This window comes from Rattus rattus, chromosome 13 (assembly GCF_011064425.1).
Source record: "Rattus rattus isolate New Zealand chromosome 13, Rrattus_CSIRO_v1, whole genome shotgun sequence".
Lineage (NCBI taxonomy): Eukaryota > Metazoa > Chordata > Mammalia > Rodentia > Muridae > Rattus > Rattus rattus.
In genome coordinates this window covers 1791096-1815099 of record NC_046166.1, presented here as the reverse complement: position 1 = coordinate 1815099, position 24004 = coordinate 1791096, and the positions used below count along the sequence as shown (strand labels likewise).

The 24004-nt window shown below is 49.5% G+C and overlaps 1 protein-coding gene across 1 annotated transcript; it reads right to left on the bottom strand.

The window, feature by feature from the left end:
* Positions 1 to 9721: 9721 nt before the first annotated feature.
* Ppif (peptidylprolyl isomerase F) lies at positions 9722 to 16141 on the bottom strand. Its single transcript, XM_032919081.1, has 6 exons — positions 15849 to 16141; positions 14713 to 14743; positions 14147 to 14235; positions 12185 to 12281; positions 11490 to 11565; positions 9722 to 10324 (listed from the first exon to the last, which is right to left on the bottom strand). Exons 1-6 carry the CDS (start codon positions 16038 to 16040, stop codon positions 10189 to 10191), a joined length of 621 nt encoding a protein of 206 aa, XP_032774972.1. The 5' UTR covers positions 16041 to 16141; the 3' UTR covers positions 9722 to 10188.
* Positions 16142 to 24004: the final 7863 nt, after the last annotated feature.

Sequence of the window (24004 nt, the reverse complement as noted above, 5' to 3'; positions counted from 1 at the left end):
TGGAGAGGAAAACAGAAAATCCCAGTTCTGAGTCTTAATAACCAGATTGCTAAATTTAAACAGGTCAAAGTGCATGTGTGTGGGCAAGCTCCTGCTTCCAGACTGTGGCCTCTAGATGGGACTGAGAAAGCCAGAGGGGATGAGAGGACAGGGCCAGCAAGAACGGAGACCACTAACTCCAGAAGCAAGACCATTATCTGATTTAGGTTGTAGGGTGAACCCTGGAAGTCAGACACCAAGCCCTTTTCTTCAGAGTAACGTAAGAGAATTCCCACTCACCCTCGGGTGTGTGCATGTCAGGCAGGCTGGGGTCTGCTTGGATACAGTGAGTGTCAGTTTAGCCAGGCAGGTGAGAAGAGGGGACATCACGGAGCAGAGTAAGCGAAGGTTTAGGTGACTCCACAGCTGGGACCTCAACTAATAGCTGGAGGGGTGCTGAGCAGTGCATACACCATGTCTGCCTAAGAGCACCCAGTCCTCTGCGGGGCTGCCATCATCCCTAGGCCAGCCTCCCCTCATCGCCATCTCTCCGAAGCTTCACTCCCTCAGCATACCATCCAGATAAAGGAGCCCCACAAGCATGAGTCGCAGCAGCTGCTTGGCAGTAAGGCAAGCCCAGGGGAGATGACCTCTTGGTCCCACTGTCTGCAGCTTAGCCAGCAACACTTAGCTCAAGACTACGTGAGGGAATGAGCCTTGAATCCAGGACCCCCGTGCTATCTGCCCAGCCTGAAGCTTCCAGGTTGGCTTTCAGTTGTCTGACTCAGCCTCCTCTCTACATGTCCCCCACCAAGCCCCAACATGTGTGTTTGTATATGTGCATGTGTGTGTGTGAGAGTGCACATGTGTGTATATGTGTTATGTATGAGTGTGTACATGTATGTATGTGTATGTGTGAGTGTGTGTGTGTGCATGTGTGAATGTGTGTGCATGTGTATGTGTGTGAGTGCCTGTGTGTATGTGTGCATGTATTTGTGTGTGTATATATGTGTACATGTGTGTAGGTGTGAGTGTGTGAGTACGTGTGTGTATGTGTATGGTATGTATGAGCATGGGTATATGTGCATGTATTTGTGTGTATGTGTGTGTTATGTATGAGTGTGTGTATGCATATGTGTGTGTGTGTGTGTGTGTGTGTACATGCGTATTTTGGTGCTTTGTGATTCATAAAAAGAAAATAAACTCAAAGCAAACAGGCTGGATTTCGACACTTCCTGAATCTGTGGAAACCAATAATTTCCCTGGACAGGAAGGATTTCCGTTTGGACTTAATGCTCATGGCCAGAGGCAATAGCCACTAAGGGGCCTAGGAGAGAGCAGCAACCACTAAGGAAGGGATTTTGGAGGGATGTGAGAAGCCAGCCCAGTTCTAGGAACAAGCTAGGGTGCCCAGAAAGGACGGTCTTTCTTGATGTCACCAACTGGGCTTGTAGCAAAAGCAGGATTTGATCCTCAAGTTGTCCCTTCGCTCCCTCCTAGATGCTAGCATCTCTCTGGGTTTTCTAGTCTCACATGTCCTTCTAACAGTCCTAGGGGGAGCTGAAGTAGAGGGAAATATGCCAATGGGGCAGGCGGAGCAACTGAGGCTGGAGGGTCCTGATGCCTACAACTGTGCTGAAGTCTCGAATTATTATAGCTTCTTTTGAGCCAGGCTTGGCACCCTGGTATTGAGTTAGATCTGCTATAAGATGAGCAGACAGGTCCCACTGGTGTCCAGATGTCCTGACCCCAGTCCTCTATGACCCGAAAGGAGCCTGTGCCCCTGGTAGAGGAGAAGCCGAGGTGGAGAGGTATGATGGCTGAGGGTGGGCTTGCCTCTCAGGGAGTTAAGCCTGCTGGCTGTTCCCTCACAGCTCTGGCCACAGCTAGGAACAGCCTGTCCTGGACTCAGGGCTCATAACACTTCCTCCCTCATCTATCCTGATGCTGGAGTCCCAGGGGAGGTGTTAGAGGTCTTGGCTCCCGCATCCCCCACCCTACCCTCAACCCCACCCCTCCCCCACTCGTATGCACAAGGACACAACATTCACACAGCAGGCCTGCCAGCTGCCTTCAGCAGTCTGAGAGCCCTTGGGAGGTGGGGGTTGGGATGGTGTGCTTCCCTGGTGGCAGGGCTCAACCGAGGGTGGGGACTAAACCCCCAATATGCTCAGGAAAGTTTTGCCCTTTCTCTCTTAACCAATGCTTTCTCACAGGAGTGAGGAAACTTCCGAGCATAAGGGAAATGAATTTCCTGTGGACCCAGGCCCTGAGTCCCTCGGCAGCAGCAGGAGATCAGAGATAGGGACAAAAGCCAGGCCCGGGCCCTGAGCCCAGCACATCCAGAAGTCTCCCCCACAGTTGAAGGAATCCTGTTTGCTATGATGTCACTGGGGTCACATCTACTGGATACTGGAGTGTCCTGGCCCAAATGAGACAACTGCTGGCCCTGGTATTTGGGGGTAGGAAGCTCTGAAGAGGGACTGGTAAACAGATGGTGGTGGCTTGGAGCCAGTCTGGTAATAGGTGGGTTGTGTGGTCCTCTCCACAGAGGTGAACTCCAAAGCAAGACAGGCCAGATGGGTCCAAAGCAGCATAGGGACAGGTAGTGGGGTGTGTCAGATACCTGGATCCAATTCATACACATCATCTCTTTTGGTCCTTGAAGGAACTTGGTTGGGGGCGGGAGTAAGAGTAAGTAGTAACCTAGAGGAAGCTACAGTACAAAGAGGTTCAGCGTTGTTCCAGGAAACCACAGAGCCCAGGTCTCCTTCCCAGGCAGGCCTGAATTCCATTGGCCTTTCCCAGGCCCCCTGCACCCTGTTCTGACCCCATGATCCTTCACTTGCCCTGTCCAATGGCAAATCATCTTCCTGCCTTGCTCAGGGAAGAAAGAGCCTTGGGCCCGTCTGCTTTCCTTGGCCCACCGGCTGTTCCTCTCCCTTTGCCAGGCATACACCCTGTTAATTCCATTCTCTGCCTGTTTCCCTGTTGGGTTTTAGCAGAGCTCTTGCCCAGCACGTCGTCGTAGAGATTTCAAACTGTGTTCCTTGCCCTCCCACCACACATATACCAGCCCGGAATTTCCTGTGCTTTGGGGGTTGGGGTTGAGTGTGTGTGTGTGTGTGTGTGTGTGTGTGTGTGTGTGTTTCCCTTTGTACTAACTAGCTGGTCTTTTGCTGTCCTCTGGTGGCTGAATCTGAGAGCCGCCATCTCCTGCTGTAAGGTGAGTTTACCCTGTAAAAGACAGAAGGGGATTTCCGTCTCTTGCTTGTGGAAATGTGTGCACGCTCACTAAGTGCTAACTGGTTGTACCTGGCCTGCCCTTTTGTCACCTCATTATCTTCACTGTCACCTGCCCTCAGCACACAGCTCTCTCACTTGTCTAGCCACTAGGAGTGTTCCTTGGATGGGTACTCTCAGCCAAAGGCCCTGGGGAGAGGACCTTCAGCGGTCTCTTGTCCCCTCAAATATTGCTTTCCTTGTCCAAACAATTGTGCTGTCTCCATCTCCTGCCGGGCCCCAAATTGTACCAGGAGTGGTCTCAGGAAAGCCCCATGGAAACTGGGTCCCGAGTGTGGTGGTGCCTTTGGACCTGAGGAAGTAGCTGAAGTACCTGCCAGTGGGAAATGGCACTCGAGCAAACCATGTCAGGCAGTGACATCACAATTACTCATGGCATCCTAGGATGACCCCTAGGTGATAAGAATGTACCTCGAGAAGCCAGTGTCTATGGTATTTGACCGTATGACAGTAAGGATGACCAAAAGGTCTGTGATGGGTGAGTTCTTCTGTGGATACTTGACTGATTACCAAACGAAAAGGAAACACGTACTCCTCTCAGTTCTCCGCACGTCACAGGCACGGACACAAAGTCTTCTGTGACTGGAAAAAGACTCCTGCACACGCTGGGCTGACTTAACTAAACATGAGACAAACCCTTAACTGTGTAGGCGGCTGAGCCCTCGCTGCCTTTTGAATTTACAGGCTCCCGTGAAAGAGCATAAAGAGTGGAACCCTAAAATTTGGAATGGGGACATTTGCACGGATCCGAACAAAACCAACTCTTAATTTCCAGTCCCCCCTCCCCCATGTCTGAGGAGAATTGGTTGCTTTGTGTAGAAATACCATTACTAGGGTTGGAGAGATGGTTTAGCCGTTAGGGGCCCTTGCTGCTCTTACAGAGGGAGAACCCAGGTTCATTTCACAACACTCGTATCAGGAAACTTACAATTGTTTTTAACTCTAGTTCCTGGGACTCTAGTGCCCTCCTCTGGCCACTGCAGGCACTTTCATACATGTAGTGTACGTACATACACTCAGCCCCACAAGCATATGTCTCCTTTTTAAAATACCATGATAAGCTTATGTGAGTCCTGAAAGACCCTCCACAGAGCCCATAAGTAGGTCAAATGTTAGTGTCTTCCAAAAGAACAGAAGGATCCCAGAGGAAGTATCTTGCATACTAAAAGAATTAGAAGAGCCTGCTAAGACATATTTCTAGTAGGAAACAGTTCACATTCCAAACAATTCACACATCAAATGGTTGTTAATATGGTCATGGTCATATGTAACTATGCCCAGAGCCAAATGTTTTCAACATTGCATGAAGAAAGCTCCTAACAGAGACGGGAGAAATGCCTCAACAGATGAAGATGCCTGAATTCAGTTCCCAACACCCACATCTGCTGGCTCAAAACTGAACGCAACTCTAACTCCTGGGGATCTCACAGCCCTCTTTTGGCTTCCAAAGATACTCACACACCCATATGCTGTTGTAAGGATCTTTGCATAGGGAATAGCTAAATAATGCCTCTCCTCTCCTTCTGTAATCCCCATGATAAGCCAGAGTTTGATTCTACCAAAGACCTCCTGCAAGAACCAACACCTTTCTACAGGAGAGAAATTAAGGGCAGGAGTCTGGGTGACCAAAGCAGCCATGCTAGAGGGTCTGTGGCTTCAGAGATGGAGGCCCCCTTCTTCTAGTCCTCTGCAGCCTATACTCCAGCCCTTTCCTTAGACTCAAAGCCATGTACAATTAGGGTACAACCAGTTAGGGAATGTGGCTGGAGAGTCAGGAAAAAGGATCCCATGACTCACTCTGTCCCCTCCTTCTATAATGGCATGTCAACAAACGCAGCTATGATGATCTCTCCTAAGCGGGTTCAGTTCACAGCTGAACTCACGGACACTTAGGTTGTCCTTAACTTTAATCATAATAGTAACTGTGCTTAAACATCCACACAGCTCTCTGTGTGGATACACGTTTTCCTTTCTCTTGGGCACATGGTGACTCTGTCTAACCATCTGAGGAACTGTGTCCACATCCTTACAAACATTTGGCACTCTCTTTCTTATACTTCCCAGTGGGTGTGAAGTATCCCACTGCAGTTTTGATCTGCATTTCTCTGATGACTAATGATTTGCAGTGTCTTCTCATGTGCTTACTGGCCATTTATATCTTTAAAATCATTTATCTATTGTGTATGTGTGTCATAAGCACACATATGTCATACAACACATGTCTGGAAGTCAAAAGACAAGTGGCTGGAATCAGTCCTTCCATCGTATAGGTCCTAAGGACCAAAGTTAAGTCATCAGGCTTGGTGGCAAGGCTTTACCTCTAGAGACCCCTCACCAGCTCAGGTTTCTTTTTATCTTAAAATGATGCCATATTCCAATACACACATCTCTGCCTCTTATAATCTTCTGTCTCATCTTCCATGTATCTCCTGAACCTAGTAAGGCAAGAGTGAAATACAGATGCACCATTTAAAGTGGAGCATTTCAACATCAGCGTCACCTATTCTCTGTACCCTGGCCAGTTGTATGTCTGAATTAACTGATATCCTTTATGACTGCATAAAGAGGCTTCACTGATGAGGGATGAGACTTGCACTTGCCTATGGGTATAAGGATACATATTTAGACATAGTTAGATGTCAACTTGATACTATGTTTGCTTTGTAAATGTTTTTTTCCATGTCAAAATCCTGTAACTTTGGGGTCTTATTCTAATAGTGTGTATATGAAGTTACAATGTTATATTAATTGATCTTTCTGACTTCAAACCAGCCTAGCGTTCCTGAATTAAAAGACAGTTGGTTTTGCATTTGGCAGGCTCCAGCTGGGCTAAGTTATAGTTCAGTGGTAGAATGCTTGTATAAAGCCTTGAGTTTGGTCACCCATACAACACACACATGCGCACGTACACACACACACACACACACACACACACACACACACACACACGCTCTAAATGAGCAAAGTGCCTTTTATGGTGTCCTTCAGCATGTACCCACAATCCCAGCTATTTGAGAAGCTGAAGCAAGTCGATCTCTCCAGTTCAGGAGTTTGAAACGCACTCAGGCGGCAGAGTGAGATCCAGGATCAAGAAAGCAGCTCAGGGTCTCTATGCCCTCCAGGGTCCTGTGAGTCCCAGGCTTGAGGCCTTATTACACCTCCAAAACATCTGCAGAAATTACTTTCCATGAAGCAAAATCCTGCAGAACCCAGCTGTTTTAGAGCAGTGGTTCTCAGTCTCCCTAATGCCACGACCCTTTAATACAGCTCCTTCCCAACAATAAAATTATCCATAATTGTAGTTTTGCTACTGTAGTGAATCCTGGTGTAAACACCTGATATGCAGGATCGATGCTATGTGACCCCCATGTGAAAGGGTAACGGGACCCCACAGGTTGAGAAATGCTGTCAAGAGTCTCACAGGCACTATGCTGGAGATGCCAGGTCCAAAAAGAGTGTCTCCTACCTCATTTCCACATGAAGTCCTAGAACAGGCAAAGGTCATGGTGTGGTAATAGAACTTAGTGGCTGGAGCTGGGGATTTGGCTCAGTGGTAGAGCGATTGCCTAGCAAGCGCAAGGCCCTGGGTTCAGTCTCCAGCTCCGAAAAAAAAAAAAAAAAAGAACTTAGTGGCTGCCTAGAAAGATGTACAGGAAGGTTCTGAAAAGCTGGCGAGGTTTTGTGTCTTCACTGACGCTCATTAATCGGTAGATATGGTTTTCAAAATTTATGGTGCAATTAAAATGTGTGAATTCTACTAAATGCGAATCTTTACCCCAGTGAAGTCACTCTGGAAAGCTACTGAGCATCTCAGAAATCTGATGTTTTCACTTTTGAAAATCTTATAGCATCTAGGAAGCACACATGCTAGGCACTGAGGGCTACCAATGTATGTATACACTAGACGCTGAGGCTACTGATGTATGTATACATTAGGTGCTGGGGGCTACTGATGTATGTATACATAGGCACTGAGGGCTACTGATGTATGTATACATTAGGTGCTGGGGGCTTACTGGCAAGCAACAAGCCAGGATTTCCTGGGTTATTTTAAAAGGTGTTGCACATAAAAAACAAAACAAAACAAAACAAAACCTGGCTTAGGCCTCTGAAAATAGTTGAGAGAGCTGCAAAGGACGACCTTGCCTTTGCCTTTAGGGAGTTGTTTCTAGAAAATTCTTGCATGCTTGCTGTACCACTAGATTCCACTGGGTGGAGGCAGAGCACAGACATCCCCAGGAAACACAAGCCCTCCCACCTTCTAATTCTAGACCCCTCAGAAACTGACAAGAGGCAGGTCACAGCTCTAGGAGGGATGGCCTTCCCTTCAACTTGTCATGGGTGTCTGGAGTACCCCAGGTCAGCAGGCAACTAGAGACAACAACACATCTTTGACCTGTACCAGAAAAAAATAAATACACAAATTTTAAAATGAGTAAATATATACATTTTATAAATAAACAGATGTTCTTAAAATACGTTTAAAGTGCATTGCTTAAAGGCACTGGGGTCTGGGGTCAGGCCTATAATCACAGCTATTCAAGGGTAGTAAAAAGAGTGACAAGTTCGAAGTTGACCTGGGCTACAGAGTAACTTCAAGGCCATTGTGGACAATGTAGACCTAGCCCACAACTGAACAAAAGGCTGAGGCAGCTGGGTCACAGGTCAGTGGTAAAGTAGGTATGACCTGAAGATTTTAGGTAAGGATCCCTCTCAGAAGCCCATGTACTTTCTGCCCTTGCCAGCTGCCTGACATTCTCTAGATTAATCATGACCCAGCCTATAGTCTCGTTTACACCTACTCACCTGTATGCTGTTGTACTGCATGAGTGACTATCAGATATTAGTCAGCTGAGATTTGCTTCTCAGATGGAACCCCTCGGCAGCCCTGCTGTATAAAGAACTGCAGAGTGCCTGTGCAGAGTCCACACCATCACATCCAGCTCTTCTGAGGATGCCTGCTGCTCCCAAAATGGCTTTGAAACTACTACTCCAACCAAACTCTCAGCTCAAGTGGCTGAGCTCTGGCTTCATGGAAACTCCAAGACTGTGAAGACAGCCTAACCATGATGACATCAAAATGACTAGGCCGTCCTGTAACGTAACCCCACATCACCTGACTCAGGAATTCATACGGAATGAATGCATTACTCACCCCGGCTAGAGCCCAAACCTCTTCTCCAGGAGCTACTGACTTGCTACTTGCTATGTCCCTACCCACCTAAGGAAACTCTCACTCATGTGCTTGCCCCAATCCCGCCTTCCCTGAGAATCAGCAATGACGTAATTCCATGTTTCAGTGGCCAAGTGTGGAGGGAGAAACCCACCTCTGACCTGTGGTGATCTCAGTTCCTTGCTTAGGCAAGCCCCCTTTCCTAAGGATCTCTGACACATGGAAAAATGACACCCTCTTGTCAGTCATAGAGGGTGACATAGAGCTTGCTATGATGACACATCAGGCCCAAGACCATGCATCTCACATGGATCACACCCAATTCCAGACCTAGGTGTCATAGGTCACATTATGGCTGAGAGAAACTGAAGCTAGATCATTAAGCAAAACCCGGACTTTGCCTAGAGGCAGTGCTCATGGTGGGGGCTGTGGAGACTATGATCCTGTCTGGATCATCCCTACAGCAAAGATGGCAACAGGATGCTCTCACTGGTCTCCGAGCTAGGACCTGGGATTATTAATCAGATGTCCTACAGGGATTCCCTTAGTATAAGGCTGAGAGTGTGGCTTGTGTACACAAAGGCCCTAGCATCACAAAACGACAGACAGCTTAAAGCATAGAACCTGAGACATAGTAACTCAAAGACTGGCCCCAGCTTCATCCAATGTTGCTTGCCTGATATCCCAACAGCATTCAGGAAGATCAAGCGAGTTTGAGGCTAGACAAGGCTACACAGCAAGTTCTAGGCCAGTCTAGACCACACCGCAGGACCTTGACTCAAAACAAAAACCAAACAAGCCCCAAACATGTAAGTTTCATTCTAAAACCAAAGACAGCCATTTTATAGAAAATAGGATTTATTTATCACATTTGAGATGAACACAGAGGACTGTTCAGAAATCTTCTACATATATATCATTGATTGATTGATTTAACATACAGAAAAAGCAAAGCCTACCAGAAAACACTTCCCTCTTGAGGAGAGCATGAATTCGGGCAGTTTCTGTAAGTTTTCAACACAGGAATTCACATTGAGCAGACAGGCCTGGCTCACAGGTCTGTCCCCAGGTCCAGCTGCTTCTATTTCACAGGCTCCTTTCAGAAAATCACAGCAGCTAACCAGCAGGATTCACAGTGACCACAAGGAGAGGCATTGATGGTGGGACGACTTTCACAAGAGCCCTGAGTTATGTTTCAGAAGCCAGGCGGGGAGGCGGTGGTGGTGGTGGTGGTGGTGGTGGTGGTGGTGGTGGTGGTGGTGGTGGTGGTGGTGGTGGTGGTGGTGGTGGTGGTGGGGTGTCTGTGGCTTGTGCCAACTCAGGTCACACACAGGACAGTGCAGTTAGTGTAGTAGCTTTGTTCCTATGAGATCTTGTTAAATTATTGCAATGAGGAAGACAACATTAAATAGCAACTGCTGTCCCCACTGGTCAAGGAAAAAGGCAGGAGCCTTCTCTGACTAACTGGTCAGCATTGCCGATGTCCAAGGCACACACGAATGGCAATCACCGAGACACTTGCTAAGGATACATGGCCCAGTGGCCATGCTGATGCCCAGAAATGGATCTGAGGAAGGATGGACAGTTGAGAGCAGCCTGGTCCTGTGGGGGACCATGTGCCCAAGTGGCCTTCCTCATACTCAGTAGGAGAAGTGGGCACAAACAGTTCTTTGGAGTACCTGGGTGAACCAAGACATGGCTGCCTGCTGCTGTCCTAGCACCTTGGCTGTGACTTAGCTCAACTGGCCACAGTCTGTGATGACAATCTTCTTAGATGTCTTCCCACTTTTTGAGCCGAAAGATTCTATTTTCTTCACAACATCCATGCCCTCTTTGACATGGCCAAACACGACATGCTTGCCATCCAGCCTGTGGGGAGGGTTGGGCCAAGTGAGGAAACAGCCAGCATCCTGGCCACTCGCAGAGTTATTTGCTAAAGGTACTAATTCTCAAGGGAATGCCCCACCCCCAAAGCTCCGTCACCATCTGTGAGCTCCCTAGCTGCACTCCAGTGGATTCTAGGCTCCCAGGACAAGTTCTGTTACCCTGGGATTTGTCCTGGCAGCTTGATCTGATTCTTGGTGCCCTTACCTATGAGAAGTGGGTTGTTCTCATTCTACCCAGGAAAATGATGGTCACTGGAGCACTCAAAAAAGCAAGACGTTTGTGCAACAGACCACTGTACATTGAGCACCAAACAAGTGTGAGAAGTCTGGAGGTGCTGAGCAGATCATGATGTGTGAGCTCCAAGCATAGAACTGAGACTTAGCTCAGTTCCAGCAAAGCAAGAATGATGACACCTTGGCCAGAACCCCAGGACCCACTAAGGCTTCTGTGCAAGGAGCAAAGATGGGGTCAACAACAACATGCCTGCCTGGCCCTGACAGCCCTGTGTGGTTTGTCATCCTATCACTTAGATCCTATCACTTAAAGTTGTGGACACAGGCTTTCTAAACTTCAGTCTGCTGTTGCCTCTGACCTCCAGGGTCCTGAGGTCTGGAACACTCAGGACTCAATGCAGAGAAAGGTGCTGCTTAGTGGAAGTTTTACCAGGGAAAAGGCATTCCTAGACGGCATAGGCCTGTGGGAGAGGAGGTTGGGAGGTCTGGGAGTCAGGTGTGGCCACGCCAACAGTGTGGCCTCAATATGCCTCAATGCCCATGATACCATAAGCACATTCTGTAGTGGAGGCAAGCCAAGGAAACATCAGGGTAAGCCAGGCAAAGCGGCTTCCACTCAGACCATCATGAGGTCACTTACTGAAGGATTTCCCAAATGTGGGGTAGAGAAACCTTTCTGTGTGTGCGCAGGCCTGACACAAATCAAATTCCAGCCAACAGCACCACTGGGCTGCATAGGTGGGACACAGTCACAGAAAAAACACAAACTGAGCCTCGAATCCTTCCCTGTCTCTCTCACACACACAGTGAGAAGCAAGCCACGGGCCCAAAGCAGATGGCCCAGCTGCCATCACCTCCTGACTGCGGACCTCCTCTGGCGTCCTTCTCAGAGTCCTGCGGTGTGAAGTACTCACCAGTCTGTCTTTATTGTGCAGATAAAGAACTGAGAGCCATTGGTGTTGGGGCCTGCGTTTGCCATGGACAGGACACCTGTAAGACAAGCAGAGGTGAGCTGTGTCACCCAGGAGGCGCCTCACCTGAGACGCTGCTCGGAGAGCAGGTGGTTCACACTCCATCAAGGACGTGAAGCAACAGGTCCTGGGACCAGAGAACCACTCCTGACACACTTCCTGGAGCTTGTGCACTTTAGTGCCAGCTAGCTCTCAAAGGGGGACGCTGGGGTGGAAAGACTTCAGGGGTCTCGGAGGGGGCTGATTGGAACCCCAGCTATGACTTCTAGACTCTCCCACACTCTGCCTTGGGTTCTACTCAAAGGCTCCCCAACCAAGTTCCCACAGGGAAATCTGTTTTTCTTTGTTGAAACAAGTCTCACTGTGTAGCCCAAGATGGTCCTGACCTTTGGATTCTGCTGTCTCGACCTCCTAAGTGCTAGAATTACAGTAGAAAAAGTCTGGTTTTGACAGAGTTATGAATGAGAAAGTTCTAGAGAAATCCAATTAGCTAGAAGTGAGAGCTGCCTAGATGCTAACGGGAGGAGGACGACAGGATGGATGCTGGGCAACTGTGGACCACAGCTTCTCTGGGCAGCAGCAGCACCCAGATGGGATGGAAAAGCCAAGAGCCCTGGAGAGGGCTCAGTCCCACATACCTGGTCCCACGTGCTTCAGTGTGAAGTTCTCATCAGGAAAGCGGCTTCCGTAGATGGACTTCCCTCCCGTGCCGTTGTGATTGGTGAAGTCGCCAGCCTACACACAGAACACCTTGTAACTAGTTACCACACAGCTGGCAGAGGGGCAGTGGGCACCCTGGGAAGGCTGCCCTCAACACTCTCAAGGCCCACCCTCGGGCGACAGGGTCAACAACTATTCAGTGACTGAGATAAACTGGGAAAAACTAGAACCAAGCCCCTGCGTCTGGAACCACACTGTAATAAGCCTGGTTTCCGAGCAATAGGTTTCTACTCTGAGCTAGTTTTTTCAGTGAACCTCAAGAAAACGTGCCGGTGGGGTTCAGATTCTCAACCCACAATTCCTAAGAGGGCCACAAGCAGGTGACAGGGGTCCTGTTCTCAGAGCCGGGCTGGAGGAGACCAGTTCCCGGGCTGAACTCCATTCTTTGCACCAGCATGCCCCTCCCGAAGCCCAAGTTTTGTAGACTCATGGGCGCTGGATGAGCCATGGGCGCTGGATGAGCCATGGGTGCTGGGTACTTCTCTCGGAGCCTGCTCAGTGTTGGAGGATGTTTGTGCACTGTACTGAGCTGCCAATGTCTGTACCCAGATTCTGGTTGCAGTCTGGATTTTGGTATTGCCATTATTATGAAATGTCTGATTCAGGTTTCGTAAACACCGTGCCCCGCCTCCTTCTGATGGACTAAAACAAAGATCTGAGCAGCCTACAGCTCGGCAGAAGAAGAAAAGGCAGACTTGCTGCCCAGAGAGAGGGAGAGGGCCTCAGCCAGGACAAGGGGAGTCGCCACTGGGACACGAATGAAGAGAGAGGGGCCAGGGTGAGACCGAGGTAGCACGTAACAAGCCACACACCTGGGAAGTAGCCTAAGGCCAGCACTGTTGTGTTAGAATAGCTCAGAATCTGACTAGTTATACTGCCTGAAGCTTTAATAAATATATAGATTTCCATGTCATTAATAGGAGCAAAGGATAAATAAGCCCCAACTTTTACAGCCCAGGCAGCCTAGGAAGGACCTATATGCAGTTCTTTCCCGGAAGAGTACAGGAACACTTCTATCTATGCCCAGTTGTTGGCCATGGCCATACTGTGGTTTCTCTGAGACAGAACCCTTAAGTGAAGAGTGAACCTTGTCCAGCTAAAGCATCCACTGATACCAATAAGGTGTCCCCAGTCACCTCGCCTGTGCCTCCAGAGGCCACCATGGCAAGCCATAAAGAGCTCTCCCAATTTGCAAGTCCCTTCCTGAATCCAGTTACTCTCAGTTCCCTACCTCATCCACCAACTCCAGGTGGAGCTGGGAGCCTCTGTAGCAGGAAGGTTACAGGGCTTGACTGGTTCAGCCATAGCCACAGCCCTGCCTGCCGCCCTGCCTCTCCTTCACTTTGTCACACCCAAAGGGTAACCAAGCATTACAGAGTGACAGTAGGCACAGTCCCAACCCACTGCTGCTTGGCTACAGTAGAGAGAAGAGCATAGGCAGAAAGGACTCCAGAGAGGCCATGACATCTATGCTTGCCTCCTGGTCTCCACATATCAGCCTCCAACCTTAAGTCTGCCCATGAGGATTTTGTTGTCAACACCTAGCCTAAAACCTGATGCAGCATGTTTGTAAAACTGGAAGAAACTAAAGAATGTGTTCATTTAGCCAAGAAAAGGCCCTTCGCTGGCAAGGCCCCTCCAGGTTCTAGCATATGTAACGACAGACTTAGCCATCTTATCCCCACCCCCTCTTCTCCCAGGCCCAGTGCTCAAGGGCACAGGGAATACCAAGATTAGAGGCGGTCTAACTCTGATAGCCCTTCAAAGCCTCAGGGTCAACCCCCACCAGCAGCCCTCCACTGTGTCCCCTCCATGCCCCGGGGCCCAGCTTGCTTTTCAGTGATCCCGATCAGACACAGCAGAGGCTGTGCTCCTGTTACCTGGCACATGAAGGCTGGGATGACCCTGTGGAAGGTGGAGCCTTTGTAGCCAAAGCCCTTCTCACCAGTGCACAGGGCTCTGAAGTTCTCTGAAGAGAGAGAGAGAGGAGGAGGGAGGAGGGAGGGAGGCAGGCGGGTTAAGAGCAGGTCAGCCCTCCCTGCCAATCCCCCAGGTTCGCTGTGTGTGGAAAGACCCTGCCCCTCCTCTGGACTCCACTCCTGATCACATAATTTCCTGCCTTGAGCCAGTAGCAAGTGCAGTGGCTCGAATCCAAGCTCTAAGCTGTGCCAGTCAGGGTAACAGGGTGAAGAGCCCAAAGACTATACCCTGCCCTGTGCTGCCATGCAGAAATGGGAGGGAGCTTACATGGGGCTTCCTCTGGTTCTGGGCTGTCCAGCTACTCTTGGTCTGGTTAGCAGAGCTGACAACGAGGTCCAGAGAGGGACAAAAGGCTGCCTTGGGGGTACCTATCAGCTATGCCTAAGTTGAGACACCCACACGTCATAGTCTGTTCTAATTCAACCCGAAGCCCGCCAGCCTTGGCTGGCTCACATCTGGGCCTTACCTGCTGTCTTTGGCACGACATCTGCCTTTAACTACGGGGAAGAAAAAGAACAGAAAAGGACGGTCAGTCGAGAAGCAGGTGCAGGGCAGAGCCCCCTCGAGGTTCACACCCAGAGGCCAGGGCATCAGGACCATTCCTCTCCATGCCCACTGACTGTCCTAGGAACAGCCAAGACAGCTATCATCCCTGGCAGCTGCTTCCTGAACCCAACCAAGGCCTGCCTCAGACGGCCTCAGTTTCTTATCAGGAGAAACTACTGTCATCCTGGCCCACTTCCGGGGACAGAATTGTCAGCTGGAGGTCCTCAGCAGGAGTCCCCAGACCAAGAGTATCATCAGGACCAGCTGATGTTCCTCAGTGCAGGGGGAAACTGAGGTCCCCAGAAGGAAGGAGCAGACAGTTGAGGAATGACAGACAGGCCTCATCCAAGCCTGACTCTTGGCTTCTTTTAAGAATCCCTCTTCACCAAATGGGGTTGGGGAGATCCTCCTCATTCTCCAAAAGATGAAACTGAGGCATAATAATAAATACTGGCCACACACACCCCCTCCGCAAATCGAGCAGCCAACACTAACTGGTACCTTTGTTCAAGCCAAAAGGCTCCTAGAGCCTCCTCCTGATATTTTGACTGTTTCCTAATTTTCTCTTTAAGGGTCGAACAGGAGCCATTGTTGAACGTGGACCTCAAAGAGTGGAGAGGCTTGGGCTCCCAGTCCAGAACCTTCTCATTCATTCCGTGTGCCTCCTCTTAGGTAATCAGGCCTTGGGGGCGGATCCCGAGTGTGCTCAGGCCAACAAATGAGCACCAGGCAACACCTGGACCTCAGACACCCACCTGAGCTCTGGGTCCAACCTTGGACGCAGACGGTTCTAGGAAACCCAACGTCAGTCCTGGTCGGTCAGTGGGCTGTCACTCAGTACGATCTGACCTTGACCTTTTCCTCCACACCAGCCCTCCCTCTCTCTTCCATATCACCCTCCCCCACCCCATCCTCCAGGGTTTTGAAGTGACCGGAAACGGACCAAGTTGATGCCGCTTCTTCTGAGAGAGGGAAACTGAGGACCAAGGTCATCCGGTGTGCCAGGCACAGTACGGGGCCCGGGAAGTCCAGGTTTTCCTTACGGCCAAGTCTCACCTCCAGCACCACGCGGCCGAGCGGCTGTCCGTCGGCGCCCACGTCCAAGTACACGAGCGGGTTTTGGGAGGAAGAGTTCGCGCCTCGGGCTCCGCCGTCGCTGCAGGTACGGGTCGTGGAGAGGAGAAGCGGCGCGGAGCGCGGGCTGGAGAGCAGACCGAGCAGGCGGGGACCGCAGCGCAGAGCTAGCATCGCTGTCACGGGTCGGGCGAGGGCGCGCGGAAGAACTCAGAGCAGACACAACCAAGGTCGTACGACCCAGGAAGCGATACCCAGGCCGCGTGCCATCGCCTTTATTGGTCCGCTGGCTTCGAGACCACGCCCCTACACGCCTCCGTCACGCCCCCTCAGAACTGGTTCTCTAGTGTCCCCTGCTGGTTGCATCTGGCAGCGCAATCAGTTCGTGCGTTGTGCCCCATCCTGTAGCCCCACGCACGGAACGGGAAGTCATTTGAAAGAGCCTCTAGACCAAGAGAGACACTGATCCTGAGAGTCAGAAAGACGTGGGAGGCTCTGAGGTGGATCAGAAAGGGAAAGATAACAGAAAGAACAGAGAAGTAAAAAAGATACGACACCCGCAAGGTGACCAACCTCAGGCCTCCTGCTCCAGGGCTGAATGTCTCGTTTTGCCTCTAGAGATCAGTGCCTTGGCTAGAGGACTGAAAATACAGTTTGCCCAATCAATAGTGCATCTGCCAGGCCTCAGTCCCAGGGTGACCTCTCCTCTCCAGCCCACACTGACAGCCCTTGTTTGTCCCTACCACCTCCAGCCAGGCCAGGAAGATACTGGGCTAGATTTACACCCACTAGAACTCACCTGGCATACACCTCCTTACTGACTGCATGCACCTGCAAGTAATTTCTTAAGCAACCATTCTGAACGGATGCCGGGAAGTTGACAGTGTGTGATACAAAAGGAAAGGAGCCTGCAGCAGAGCCACAGACAGGGATTTAAGCCCTTGTGTTCGGGGCACAGCAGCAGCCTGGGAAGCGAATGAATGCCAGCAAGTGGGGGCATGTGAGCCAAACCCGATACTCAGTTAGGAAACTGAGGCTCAGAAAGAGAAGAAAGCTCTGACCAGGGCTAGAAAACCCTGATTGGGCCAGTCCTTCTACAACCAAGGAAGTCATGAGAAACTTATCTTGTTTTTGACTCATACCTATTCAGGGGATAAATAAACTTGAGAGAGAGAGAGAGAGAGAGAGAGAGAGAGAGAGAGAGAGAGAGAGAGAGAGAGAGAGATTTTGTTAACTGTTAAACACTGCTCTGTGGACAACAGTGACGGGCATAGCCTAGACTGCACACTCAGGGTACGGATTCAGAGCATAGGGGGGACTCTCCACTGCAAGGTCTCAAAGTCCTGAGAGACTGGAGCAGGGGAGGAGCTGAGAGACTGAGGAGCAGGGGAGCCACAGACGGTACAGTGTTCCCTCCTCTACCTGACTTCCTTCATGTTCTGTCTTCCAGCTCGTTAGCGAACACATTTCACTCCCCTTTGTGTGAACCAGAGACAAATTCTGTCTTTACCACAGGCTGGATTCTGGTGTCTGTCTGTCCTTCCTGTCCTGCCCTCAGTGGTCTCTGTATGCAGCTAAGCATATGCCCAGCCCTGAAGACACTGGGCCCAGCTGAGATGCATACTCTGCTAGCTCCCAAGCTGCTGATAGATTGGGTCATCTTCAGGGGTTTCTCCCCAGACTGCCCAGGGGCTTCTTATTCGTGACTACTGACAGTTGATGTTCCCTGGGACCCTGTGACAACATGCTTGGAATTCATAGAGCCAAGAAGCAGTCAGGAGAGATTGGGATCACACTTGGGTTCTGGAGTTGCAAACTCAGGTGCCCATAGGAGCCAGGAATAATCCGGGCTGGCAAAGGTCAGAAGTGGGTAGAAGATAAATGCTATCTGAGTGGCTGGGGCATGCTCCCACTCTCAAGGCTCCATAGGTGGGAACCTGGGAGCAGCTAGCTAGGCCGTCACATCATGATGTAGGAGCAGAACACTTGAAGTTTCCAACAACTTAAAAATTGTGTGTCTCTGTGAGGGTACGCACACATGAGTGCAGGTGCCCACAGTGGCCAGAAAAGGACATCAGATCCCCTGAACAACTCTAAGCTACCTAATTTGAGTGCTGGAAACTGAACTTGGATACTCTAGAAGAACAGCAAATGCTCTTAATGATTGAGCCATCTCTCCAGAACCCCTCTTAGAGATCAGAGTTTCATGTAGTCCAGGCTAACGGGTCAAGCTTGCTGTTTAACCAGTGATGACCTTGAATTTCTGACTCTCCTGTCTCCCTGATGAATGTTGGGATTATAAATGTGCACCACCATACCTGGTTTAAATGGTGTTGGGGGTCAAACCAATGGCTTCATGAACGGTACGCCAACACTTTACCAACTGAGACACATTGCCATGGTCAAAATCTAATTTTTAAGAATGTTGGAAACTATTTCCTCTCTCTTTTTCTTTTCTTTTCTTTTTCTTTGGTTGTTTGAGACAGGATCTTGCTGTATAGCTCTAAATGCCTGTAATTCACTAAGTATATCTAGTTGGCCTTGAACATACATCAATTTTCCTGTTTGTGCCTCCCAAGTACAAGGATTCAGGCATTTGCTTAGGAATTAATTTTACTATAAGATTTAATAAGAAATGAGCCATGGAAAACATATCCACCACATATCCACACATATCTGCCACATATCCATATATCTATCACATATCCACATATCCACCACATATCCATCACATATCCAACATATATCTACCACATATCCACACATATCTGCCACATATCCATATATATACCACATATCTGCCACATATCCACATATCCACCACATATCTATCACATACCACCATATATCCACCACATATCCACACATATCCACCACATATCCATATATTCATCACATATCCACCACATATTCACCACATATTCACATATCCATCACATAGCCACCACATATCTGCCACATATCCATCACATACCCACATATCCACCATATATCCATCACATACCACCACATATCCACCACATATCCACACATATCCATCACATATCCACCACATATCCATCACATATCCACCACATATCCACATATCCATCACATATCCACCACATATCCACCACATATCCACACATATCCACCACATATCTATATATCCATCACATATCCACCACATATCCACATATCCACCACATATCCACAAGGCAAGTGCTGGGCAGTGTGATGCATGAGGGCGTGTGAGGCAGAGGTGAGTACTGTGGCTATCATATAAGCTGGGATTGTCTAGAGAGGCTGTGCAGGAAGCACTGGACTGACAGTGGGTGCCATAAATGGGCACAGGGTGTGGCCTCTGTCAAGAGCAGCTGGTGGCACAAACCCGCTGAGATGGCAGGTCAGTAACTGTTAGGTGGGGAGCAAAGGGACCCTCTGAGGGCTGTGCCTGGGGCGGAATGCCTTGGGAGTTAGCTACCGATTGCTGCAGGGCAAGTGACCCAAAACTTGATGGCTTCAAATGACAAATGTGTTTTTCCAGTTTATGCAGTTCATCAGACCAGCCATGGGTTAGCTGGAGGCTCCTGCTTAGGAGGCTGCAGGCCAGACTGGGCTAGGAATAGATACCCAAGGCTCTTCTGGAGGTGAGACTCAACTTTCAAATACAAATAGTGGTTGGAAAGTAGCAGAAGACACATCTCCAAGATCTCTCATGTAGTCACAGTCAGGCTTTCGTCTCTCTCCACAGGGCCTCCTGCTAGGCTTGTGTCATCCCCACCCCCAGCCCCCATGATATGACAGAGGGTAAGGGATGTGTGTGTGTGTGTGTGTGTGTGTGTGTGTGTGTGTGTGTGTATGTGTGTATGCTTGCATGTTTGCATGTGCATAAGAGAAAGACAGAAGAGAAGAGTGCTCTCAGAGAGGAGACAATGAAATACGCGGACTGGAGGAGGAAACACAAGTTCAGAGAAGAAATCACAGATTCACATATGGTCTTGGGTACTCCTTTTCCATTGGCTGAGTTCTGTTCATTACAATCAGGTAATTAGATTGGCCCATCCTCACAGAGACATGTGTATAGCTCCCAGAGATTCTCTGGAGTAGTTTACAGACTGTCTGCCTCCATGGGGTTGGAGGTGGGAAGAACTTTTTTTAGTACAGCTTTCTTCTATACAATGGAAAGGGTTGTATGTAGCTGAACCAATGCTGGCTCTTGCGTAGCTCCTCCCACCACAACTTAGAGCTCCCACACTGTATCCTCCATGAATTGAGCAGCCCAGGCCAGCAGACCTTAGACTGTGTGGGTGAGGAAGGCTGAGCTCTACATGTGCATATGTAGAGCTTTAATCTTCGATGTGCAGGGTGGGCTGGGCTGGAATTGGGATCCCCTAAGGGAGCCATGGCTGAAAGGAGCAACAATCTTATCATAAAACCATGAAGAACCCCAACTAAGGTACGATGTATGCTTTCAGATCCAGCCTTCTCTCCAGACATGGTGGAACACCCTGTGGTTCCGGTGCTCAAGGGACAGGAGGATCACACGTTTGAGGCTGGAGTGGGTGACGTAATGTGATAAGACTTTCTCAAAAAACAAAAACCACAGCAACAACAAAACTCCTACCCCCACCCTGACCCCCAGATTCTTCCACTGGCCTGGACAGGAAGGCATCCATTCATTCACTCATTCATTCACTTACTCACTCATTCATTCATTCACTTCATACTTCACTGAGCCCCTGTTCTATTCAACTTCCATTCTATGTAACAGGAGCAATCCTCTGAACTAGGTATAACCAACTCCTCTGCACAGGTGCAGAAACCGAGGCTCAAAGAAGCCAAAACAAACAAAACACCTTTGTGGACTTACACAACCTTTAGGATGAAGCCACATGGGCACAGAACGGGCTCAACAAGACAAGACTTGCTTATCTCTAGGAAAGCATGACGCCAATTTGTCTTGTTTTTCTCCAGGAAATGAGTAGGGAATGGGGGGAGGGGAGTGCTGGAGGAAGCCTTAAGGAGGCTGAGCTGAGCTGTTTGGGGTAGCTCCTAACCACGATGGGCCTCGCACCAAGATGTCACCACTAATGTCAGAACAGCCCTGGAGTGTACTGTCCCTGTCCTACAAGGGAAAGAAGGCAGGCCCAGAGAGGGTTAGCTATTCATCCAAGGTCTCGCTAGATTGCCGTAGAAAGTACACATTTTCTCACCTTGTTGTGACCACATGGCTTTCTGGAGGAACTAATGAGTCCATGTAGAGTAGTCACCTCTGAGGTAGAGTGTGTCAGCTGCCATTGCGCCAGCTAGCCTTCGTTCAGCTAGCCTAGCATTGCTTAATTACATAGATTCTTTTTTTAAGCAGGGAGGTGAAGGGGACAGGGTCCCTCTAAGTAGCTCTGGCTGTCTTGGAACTTGCCGCGTAGACCAGGTTGACTTTAAACACACATAGACACACTGGTCTTTGCCTCCTGAGTGTTGGGATTAAGGCTGTGTGCCATACCTGGTCTAACTTGTCTTTAATGACTCTGTAAGGAAGAAGAGCCCCAGGAGGTTGGGCTGGACTTGAACCCAGGCCAATTCACAGCCTGCACTCTCCTCCCATGGCCAGGCCTTCTTGTCCTAGAAGACTAGACTACCAGTCCTCAGTCATGTGGGCAGCCCATAAGCCTGTCGCCCTGGATACACTCAGACATACAGGTCCCACCCAGAGTCAACAGAAAAGAGCTGGCCCAGGTTTATTCTTTGCAGGCAACATCCCCACCTTTATTTACTTTTTGTGCTCTACAGTAACATTTTTCAGTGCTCTGATACCCCAAAGCAAGGGTCCCACTGCCAGGTTGCCTCGGTGTGAGGCTTGGGTCTTTGCAAGTGCGGCTTAGTAAACGTGCCCGAGCTCTGCCCTCCACAGAAGTCCACAGCGGTGGAATTCTGCAGCCTTCCTCCCTTCTGACGGTTTTCCTCAGTCCACTGACCGTTCCTCTCAGTCCCCTTTACTGACACCGGAGGCCTTTCCTTTTTTTGTTAGAACATTCCCGTCATCTCTCCACAATGTTTACATGCTAATCCATATCGTCTACCTTCTGATCACTATTACCCACAATTGGTCACCAGTGTCTGTCTATTCTTCCGAGTAGAATAAGCCCTGCAGGCTGAGGTCTGGGTGAAATTAGTAACAGGTGGCTTCTCTACACCTTAACAAAAGGCACATCACAAGCACTTGCGCTATTCCTCAACGCCTGCCTGGCCCCAGGGGAACACGTGTTAGTGTGATATCGCTCTTTCTAAATGTAGCCTCTAAAACTTAGGGGAGCGACCTGAGTCAGTCAAGGTTGACTGGCTTTTCCTAACTGTCTCAGTCTGGGCCAGCTCTGTCTAGGGCCTGGACTTGATGCCTCCTGCTAATGCTGCCACTGTTGAATTTTAGTTGAATCTCAATCTCCATGACAGACATGTCTGATATTTAATCATGGCAGGCTATTTTCCTAAGGCAGTGTGTACATCACAAGTACTGGGCTCACCCAGGGTACCACAGGGCACCACACAGAGGTCTCAGCTTCTGGGGACTGTCCCATAATTCAGCGGAAGGCCCCAGGGGAAGGAAACAGGAGCCTGTGAATCAGGGTGTGGAGAGCAGGTTGTACTTATTGGTTTGCTGAAGAGTGTGGGTGGGGCATGCTGCACCCCTCCCCCCCAGAGAGATAAGAGCTACATGGTGACAGAATCACTGATGTCTACCCTAGGCCTGACCGGAGCCAAGTTTGCATTAATTGAGCTGAGGGAGCTTTTTACCAATTGGCAACAGCGCTTTGAAATAATGCTTGCCCTGTGACTGGATGTGTGCAAGAAACACTACAGAGAGGATGCTCATCCTGGGTGTGTGTGGTCCAAGGTGACCCAGGAGGTAACCACTTCTGAAACTCTGACTGACGCCCCGTCAATGAAGGCTGCTGGAGGGGGATGGAGTCCAGAGTACAGCCTCTAAGTGCAAGCTCAGAGCCGTCTATTGGCAGAGGGGCAAGAGAAGTGCAATATGAAGCCATAAAAGCAAGGAGGAAATGCTGATATTGTTACTGGTTTCAAAAGAGCCCTCGCTTTCCAACATGAAGTGTAAGGAAAGCAAGGGAGCGGTTGGAGACGCTGCTAGTGGCGGCGAAACACCTAACAGAAACAGCTTCAGGGAAAGGGGCTTGCTTTGGGTAAAGTCCAGCATGGCAGAGAAACCACAGCAGCGGGGGCAGAGAGCATGTGTGGTGGCAAGTCTTACGTCTTGGTTGATCAAGAATAAGACTGGGAACAGGGTCACCTTCGGCGACCTACCTCCACAAGGCAGGATCGACAGCCTCCCCAAAATGGGGCCACTATCTGGTAACCAAGTGTTCAAGCACACCAGGCAGTAGGAGACATTTCAGACCTAACCCTAACGGTGGCATGCCTTTTAAAAACTTCTGTATTGTGGGGCTGGAGAGATGGCTCAGCCATTAAGAGCACTGACTGCTTCTTCCGAGAGGACCCAGGTTCAGTTCCCATCACCCACATTCTGTAATTCTGAGCTCTGACACCCTCACAGATCCATACATGCAGGCAAAAACACCAGTGCATATAAATGAGAGTAAGTAGATCAAGGTGTCGATATTTAGTTTTGAGATTTGAATACACTTTCAGGATGCAGATAATTGGTTTGCAAGTTATTCGTGATTGTTCAGCTCTGAGCCAGCATCTTCACCTTCCCTAGACTTGTCCAAGACTCTCGGGCAGAAGGAAGAGGAACAGACAGGAAGAGAGTGAGTTAGGTTGGTGGAAAGGAGTGTCAGGAGAGCACCAGACAAACAGGAACACCCACCGCCTTGTTTCTGAGTAGATCCTACTACGTAGGCCAAGAACATAGAGCACCCTCTCCTGTTGTTCCTAAGGCGCCTTCTGTCTCTGAGGTAGAGTCTCACATTGGCTAAAGCTCCTTGAGACTATACTCACTCCAGTGAGCCCCAAGTATCCTGTTGTCTCTGTCTTCCATCTCGCTGACTGCAAGCACACAGCCACCACATCTGGACTTTTAAAATATGTTTCCTGGGGATTAAATTCCAGTTTTTATGCTTCCATGACCAGCTCCAGAAAGCCTATTTTTTTTTTTTTTTTTGGTTCTTTTTTTCGGAGCT

What these genes read in the sequence shown, in the direction of transcription:
- Ppif (XM_032919081.1), bottom strand. Translation starts at nt 16,040, where the DNA reads ATGCTAGCTCTGCGCTGCGGTCCCCGCCTGCTCGGTCTGCTCTCCAGC. An exon ending in TCCCAGCCTTCATGTGCCAG is followed by an intron (nt 12,282 to 14,146) that starts GTAACAGGAGCA and finishes TTCTGTGTGTAG; the next exon opens with GCTGGCGACTTCACCAATCA. An exon ending in ACTGAAGCACGTGGGACCAG is followed by an intron (nt 11,566 to 12,184) that starts GTATGTGGGACT and finishes CTTGTCTTACAG; the next exon opens with GTGTCCTGTCCATGGCAAAC.